The 8,307-nt window shown below is 36.0% G+C and overlaps 1 protein-coding gene across 1 annotated transcript; it reads right to left on the bottom strand.

Annotated features, from left to right (window-relative positions):
* Positions 1-6,005: 6,005 nt before the first annotated feature.
* Positions 6,006-7,531, bottom strand: LOC135637580 (trans-resveratrol di-O-methyltransferase-like). Its single transcript, XM_065150197.1, has 2 exons — positions 6,716-7,531; positions 6,006-6,468 (listed from the first exon to the last, which is right to left on the bottom strand). Exons 1-2 carry the CDS (start codon positions 7,487-7,489, stop codon positions 6,166-6,168), a joined length of 1,077 nt encoding a protein of 358 aa, XP_065006269.1. The 5' UTR covers positions 7,490-7,531; the 3' UTR covers positions 6,006-6,165.
* Between the last annotated feature and the right edge of the window lie 776 nt (positions 7,532-8,307).

Below are 8,307 nucleotides of genomic sequence, written 5' to 3'. Positions count from 1 at the left end.
GGTTTGCATTTACTTTGAGCATCTTTCTTTGATAGCAAATTGCCTCTCCTCCTTACTGTGCTTTAAATATGTATACATTTGCTTTGACGTAAAACATCTTCTGAAATCGACTTTCTACGAAGACTTTACAAAATCTACGTTTTTGTGATTAGCACTACTGCAAATCACCTTAGTCTTCTTTTGCACTTTGACTTAAGACTTCAAGCTCAAATTCCTTTTGAAACAAATTAGGTTAAACTCATTCTCATTGAATCGGGTTTAATCGGAATAAGGTTTTTGAAATCGCGAAAGTTTTCCGCTGCACTAATTCACGCCTCCCTCTTAGTGCGTTCTTGATCCTAACAATTGGTATTAGAGCAAGGTTCACTCTTAGTTGGATTAAAACCCAAGAGAGATGGCATTTGCCAAAAACCAAGAGGGTCACTCTATTATACGTCCGCCCATGTTCAATGGGACGAATTACACCTATTAGAAGACTCGAATGAGGATCTTCCTTATTTCCATGGACTTTGAGCTTTGGAATATTGTAAAAAATGAATTTCAAAAGTTTTCTCTTCCGATAATCGATTGGAATGAATTAGAGAAGAAGACTTTCAATTTAAATACCAAGGCTATGAATGCATTGTTTTGTGCCCTTAATAAAAACGAATTCAATCGAGTTTTGATTTGTAAAATGACTTTTAATATTTGACACATACTCGAAGTGACTCATGAAGGCACTAGTAGAGTAAAAGAGTCAAAAATCAACCTTTTAGTGTATTCTTATGAATTATTTCGAATGAAACCGAGTGAGACCATTGGAGACATGTACACCCATTTTACGGATGTCGTCAATAGTCTAAAAGGATTTGGTAAAGGTTTTTCGGATTTTGAGCTTGTTAACAAAGTTTTAAGATCTCTTCCAAAGAGTTGGGACCTTAAAGCCATAACCATTCAAGAGGCCAAAGATTTGAACAACTTTTCTCTTGAAGAATTAATTAGGTCACTAATGACCTACGAAATGACATTCAAAGCTCATGAAGAGCATAAGGACACCCTTCCAAAGAACGGGAAGGATATGGCACTTAGAACACAAGAAGACCACTTGAGAGAAAACTCAAGTGATGAGGACTTTGACGATGACTTGGCACTTTTAACAAGAAAATTCAAAAAATTCATTAAAAAAAATAAATTTAAAAATGATACTAAAAATAAAATTAAACCCAAGAAGGGCCAAGTAATTTGCTACGAATACAATAAGTTGGGACACTATAAAAGTGAATGTCCCCAAGCCAAGAAGAGAACACCAAAGAAGAAGGTGCTTAAAACAACATGGGATGACTCAAGCACATCCGAAGAAGAGGGGCCCAGCACCGAGCAAATTGCTCATTATGCACTAATGGCCATTGGAGAGGAGGTATAAAATTTAATCGATGCAGATTTATTTTTTGATGAGTTATTAAATAATTTTCATGATTTATTTGATTAATACAAAATAATTAGTAAAAAATATAAATTGTTAAAAAAGGAGCATGATTGTCTTATTAGTAATTTTGATAAATCCGAGTATAATAATAGTTTAGCTCCATGTACGAAATGTCATGAAGTAGAAACACTTAGAAATGAGAACTTGCTATTCAAGGATACCTTGAAGAAATTTGAGGTTTGTAGCAAGTCCTTGAACATAATCCTTACCAATAAGTGTTAGTTTGGCAAGTCCCACATGCTCTCACATTAGGAAAATCAAGCTTATTATCTCCTACTGGAACTATAAATAAGGGCCTAGGCTTTGTAGCCAGAAGCATCACAAGAAAAACCTAATTGTTTACTTTGGGTTTACTTACTATTAAGTCCATACTTAATTAAAATAGTTTGGGCTTATAGTTTGGGTTTTTCTTGTTCAGTAGTCTCAAGTGTTTTATGGCCTAGGAACATTTTCCTAAGGCATTTGTAATTGTCTCTTTTATAGTAAGAGTTTTGCTCCTCTGTCCGTGGATGTAAGTCAATTGACCGAACCACATAAATATGATTTTCTTGTCTCTTTTTAATTTTCTATTTTATTGTCTTTATTGGGTTGTCAAAATTACCCTTTGCTAAATTTCCTAGGGCTAGCTCGAACAAATTGGTATCAAAGCTTGGTTTCAAGATCTTTTGGCAACGATTATAATAACAAATATTGTTGTCGAGAAATTCAATAGAAATGTTAACTTCAACTTGTGGCAGTTCAAGATGGAGGTCATTTTGGTTCAAGACAGAGTTAATTTGGTACTATAGGGAGCTAAGAACATTCCAGATGATATGTCAGAGGAAGATCTTACGGGTATGGATAAGAAGGCCCGATCAAGCATTATTTTAAATCTCTCTAATGAGATTTTACGAGAGGTAGCTATGGAGACTATGACTAAGAGCATGTGGAACAAGTTTAAAGCCTTATATATGAAGAGGACAATGGAGAATCGTCTCTACTTGAAGCAGAGTTTGTATATGCTTCGGATGACTAAAGGTACATCTATACTATCATATCTTGATAAATTTGATTCCTTAGTTATGCATTTGGAGAATATAGATGTGAAAATTGATGACGAGGATAAAGCCCTATTACTTTTGTGTTCTCTTCCCCAATCCTTTAGATATTTCTATGATACTATGATTTATGGAAAAAAAACAATTTCGTATCAGGAAATTAAATCTATACTAAAATCTAAGAAGCATATAGATAAGGATATCACTAGGGAAAGTAGAGGGAATCAGGTTGAGGGTCTGGTTGTCAAGGGTAGAACAAATAAAAGGGAATTTGATAGTAGTAGATTTAAATCTAGATCTAAATCCAGACATAGAAATTTGGAGTGCAGATATTGTCATAAAATGGGACACATTAAGGATTATTGCTTTAAATTAAAAAATAAATTAAAGCAAAAGGGAAAAATTATTAAGAAAACTATTGAATCCGTTGAAGCTAGTATAGCAGCTGATAAGAATGTTGAAAATATTTTCTTTGCTACTGAAGACAGGATGAGGTCTAAAAATGAATGGATTTTAGATTCGGGTTATTCTTATCACATGTGTCCCAATAGAGATTGGTTTTCCACATATGAATCTTGTAATGGTGGAATTGTTTTGATGGGCAATAATGTCGCATGCGATGTTGTTGGTAGAGTCACAATCCGAATTAAAATATATAATGGTATTGTGAGGACGCTCACTAATGTTAGATATGTTCTTGATTTAAAAAAGAATATCATCTCTTTAGGCACCCTAAAGGCTCTTGGGTGTAAATACGCAGTTGAAGGTGGAGTTATGAAAGTTTCTAGAAATGCCCTTGTTGTTATGAAAGCTTGTAGGTCTAGTAGCTTGTATATTTTGTAGGGAACTACTATCACAGGCTCGGTTGTAGTCTCATCATCATTATTGTCTGATTCTGACATCAAGAAATTATGGCATATGCGTTTGAGTCATATGAGTGAAAAATGTTTGAGTATATTAAGCAAAAGGGGTCTTCTTTGCGGACAGAGTACTAGGCCACTAGATTTTTGTGAACATTGCATTTTTGGAAAGCAGAAAAGAGTCAGCTTCAATTCTCCGACAGTTCACAAAACGAAAGCTACTCTTGACTATATTCATTCAGACCTTTGGTGTCCAGCTCGTGTTCAATCTAAGGGTGGTGCCAAGTATATGTTGACTTTCATTGACGATTATTCTAGGAAAGTTTGAGTTTATTTTCTGAAGTATAAAAATGATATTTTTCTAACCTTTATACAATGGAAGGTTTTGATTGAGAAGCAAACAGGTAAACAGATTAAGCGACTTCGAATAGATAATAACATGGAGTTTTGTGAATGTGACTTTGATGAATTCTACAAAAATGAAGGAATTATTTGGCATCGCACTATTAGGATGATGCCTCAACAAAATGGTGTGGTCGAACGTATGAGCATAACACTCTTGGAGAGAGCAAGGTGTATAATGTCAAATGCAAGGTTGACAAAGGACTTTTGGGCAGAGGCGATTAATATGGTCTATTACATTGTCAACCGCGCTCCTTCTGCGGTACTTAACTTTAAAACTCTAGAGGAAGTTTGGTCAGATACTCCTGCTGATTACTCTGATTTAAAAATTTTTGGGTGTCCAGCATACATGCATGTAAATGAAGGAAAATTAGAGCCTCAAGCTAAAAAGTGCATTTTCCTTGGGTATGCTTCTAGGGTGAAAGGATACAGATTATAGTGTTCTGATCCCAAATCCGCAAAATTTGTAATCAGTAGAGATGTTACTTTTGATGAATTGTCTATGTTATCTTCTAAAGAAGAATCTCCTAGTTATACAAATGATAGTGCGCAGAAGCATATGAACCACAAATGATAGTTAGCACATAATTGAGATTAGATTTGAGCCAACATAATTATGGACTAGTTGAGCCCATGTAAGAAATATTTGATTTTTGAATGGCAAAATTTTAATTTTATCAAGATATGCCCATGCGTAGCTGTTCTCATTTGGCCCGGTGTCTACAATTGACTGATGGCCCTTACGATCGTCACATAACCATTGGGAATGCATCCATTAATGTATAATCAACATCAACCATTGCTAGTACTACTACATCTATAGTGTTAGCAACTATGGTAGGTCGTCGTAAAGTCACTTGGGCTACTTCAAATAAGCAACTATCACGGCATGCAACAAACAATAGAGGTCATCATTGCATCACTTGGACTTCTGCGATTATTGACTTGGACCAACAACCGTGTGGCTATCCTATAGCATTGATGTCCAACGCTCGTGCTACTATCTATAGTCATACTACTAGTAACAACCTGTCGATGGTAGTGTTGCACAACCTTTTGTGTGACACTCCAATCCTTCCATTGTTCGTAGATCCCCCACGCGAGGAAACTTGCATCATATACAAGCAAACGACTAGAGCAAACATGATAAACAATTAGATTGATAGTACTCTTTCATGCTTATAAACAAATCTAAATATAAAATAGATCTGATATATTTTTATAATCTAAAGTATTTGATTTTAAAATAATTGGGTCTAATACCAATTGTACGCATAAAAATTATAATTATGTTACTCTTATATTGAAAACTTTAATACTAAAATTAAAATTAAATAATAATATATTAAGATCAGGATTGCCTATCATTCATTGCCATTTAGAAAGCCTTTAATCTAATCTACAAAAGTATTATTATGGGATCTGAAAGCTATAGTGATATCGATTTGTAAGGAGAACTAGACTCACATTTTTTTCTCTTCTTATCCTTTACAAGACCATGATGAGTAATGAAATAGGGACTAAAAGAGATTGAGAATGATTCTATAATTTTAGATTTTAGTGTTTTGTCCATAGGAGGTATTGTCCTTTTATAGGTGAGAAAAAAAAATTTAAGATAATAATTAAGAGAATCACTAGCATCAAAATTATCTATTAATGAACTCTATCAAAATTATATTGATAATCATAATTATATCTATTAATGAACTCTATTAAGGAAAGGATGTTTTTGTCCTATTTTCTTTCCCTTGCTGATGTAGATAGCGTAGATTCAAAATTTATACAAGAGGAAAGGATGTTTTTGTCAACATGTTTGTTTTAATAAAAAAAATCACTTGAAGAATTATTAAAATGTTATATCTTTTTAGATATAGATACAAATGGATATAACTATTAAAAAAAGTATTTCCTTACAATTGACCTATAAAATTTAAGTAATTTATGAATTATATTTAAATATCATATTAGATTTAAATATCATGTGGGTCATATTAATGTTCACACTATTAAATTGTCATTGGTTAACCTCATCTCCAAAAATGTAATATAAAGCTTTATTTGGTACATGATCTCCAGAAATATTAAAAAGACTGATTCTGTTCCCATTTTCTCAATGCAAGTTATCCATCCTTTTCGATCTTTTTACATCTTTTAAATTTATATCTGATTTTTTTAATTAAGTAAATGAATTTAGTGCCAGTAATTCAACTGGTATTGAAACTTGTAGATTAAGCAGAAGAATTGAACGAAACGAGACAAGTTGAAATACAAGCATCATACAAGTGATAGTAGGACATTTAAGTTACAATAATACCAAGAGATAACAGGGAAACAGAAGATAGTACTGAAGTAAGACTATCGCAAACATAAACATTTATAGTTCGCAATCGCCGATATCCAATCAATGGTAGACTTCAATGACGGAACGTAAGTCCAGCAAGGGTTTTATGATATAGTCCGAAAAGCCTGCACTTTTGAAGAGTTTACCCCACTCGGCCTCACTCCTTTGCTTGCCCGAAGTGTTAGCCATCATGTACAAGTCAAAGAGAAGCTGCGTTTCTGCTAGTTCAGGAGGAGAGTCAATGACATTGAGAACCATCTCAACGATGACTACTTTGCCTCCCTCCTCTTTTGAAGGAATTGCCTCCCTGCATCTCTGCAGAATCCTCACACATTCCACATCGCTCCAGTCATGTAACACCCACTGCCACATCAACCTCGGAAACCTAGTTGAAAGATATCATCAAGAGTGCAAAAGCCTTTCCATTTATCTATCGCTTCAGAACAAATGACTCCTGTCGTTTAGGACAGTCACACTTAATTCAATTAATACTGTTCAGTGGGCTCAGGGCATATGTATGCGTTGACCCATTCATTCGCTTGAGTTTATTATTAGTAATACCTGAGTTCACTATTTCTTAGTGTTGAAGGTAAGTGGTAAAACAGATTACCTTGAGCAGCACCGCGTCCGCTGGAGGTATGCTCTCGAACATGTCACCTCCGACCACCTCCACCTTGCTGTTCCCTACCAATGGAGCCACCACGTGGGGGAGGTCGAACACAGTGCATTTGAGCTGTGGATAGACCTCGGCGATCGCCATGGCCATCGTTCCCGTCCCCCCTCCGACGTCCACCAACGACCGCAGACCCTGGAAGACGTCGCCGCACTCCCTTGTAAGTACTTGCACCACGAGCCGAGCGTCGCTGGCCATTCCCGCTTGCAACAAGCTGTTGAACTCTGGGTTTTGTTTGGTGACGTCAAATATATCCTTTCCATGTGCGACCCCAAAAGGGGTGCGGGCTTCGTCCCCCTTAAGCCATCTGCCAACACTTTGCCAGGGGGACAGCAATGCTTGGTCCATCATAAAGAGAACCAACGGGGAAAGACCCTCCACCTTCTCCTTCGTGATGAGGGCAGACATTGCAGTGAGGCCGAACAAAGTCTTCTCGTTCTCGGATTCCGAGATCTGAGAAAAGTATTCCAAGTGGACCAGCAGGCGCATGAGCCGCCGGAAGCAGGCGCTTCTTGCGGGGGGAATTCGTAGCTCAGTCTCCAGCTGGGAGAGAGTGATGGGTTTGCCATGGCTGTGGATGATGTCTGCTATGCCCAGCTCTATAGCACATTTGAGACACATGGATCTGATATAGCTCAGCGCGTGCTTAAATATACGGTCGTTCGCCTGCCATAACTCCTTCGCTCCAAACTCTTCAAGGAACGACTCCATCGTATACCGAATCTCCAACTAGTGGTGTGGTATTAGTCTCTGGCAACTGCCATGTATATAGAGAGAGAGGAAGAAATGAAAGGCCATCTTTGCAATTAGTCTTCTCCCTCGACAACCTCCACCAAAACACGAACACTATTGCAACACGACAAACAAGGTTATTAGGAAATATCTTACAATGGTATTCTTCCTTCAAGAAAACGATTGGAAGATCCTATATGTAAATAAACTGAACCAAAAAAAAGAATCAGTTTTCTATGAGACCGTGAAAGTTTGGTTCTGCTATTCATTAATTATTAATCTGATGTGTGTTACAATTACTTATCATTTGGCACATTTGAGATATAAAATGTTTAAAAGTAAAATAAAAAATCATAGTGAACTTCGGTTCAAATTTTTTTTATGATGGTTTGATTAAGTTCGGTTCAAATTCAAAAACATTAAACTAAATAAGTTTGAATATGGTTTTGAGAATTTTTTAAATCAAATGGAACCAGAGTGTTACACTTGCCTCCTCTACTATTATGTACACGTTTCATTGATGTTAAATATATGCTTATTCAATTTGCTGGGGCTCCTCTTTTGGTCATTATAAGTGGAAAATATTATAATAAAAATTAAAAAAGGGATCATAAAATTTCTCATATCGACCAAGATGTCAAGACGGAGGAAGCTAATGGAGTGAACTGCCTTAAGTATGCAGCATAAAATCCTTAGTTTTATTAGCTTTAAGTATTTAGGGTTCATATTTTTCTAAAAAACCCAATGGTGTTACTGCTAAGGTCAACGGTGATATCGCCTAGTATTAGGTGGTGGTA

This window comes from Musa acuminata, chromosome BXJ3-5, assembly GCF_036884655.1.
Source record: "Musa acuminata AAA Group cultivar baxijiao chromosome BXJ3-5, Cavendish_Baxijiao_AAA, whole genome shotgun sequence".
NCBI classification, from domain to species: Eukaryota; Viridiplantae; Streptophyta; class Magnoliopsida; order Zingiberales; family Musaceae; genus Musa; species Musa acuminata.
The sequence above is the reverse complement of the archived record's forward strand: the minus strand, read 5'-3'. Positions and strand labels throughout refer to the sequence as shown.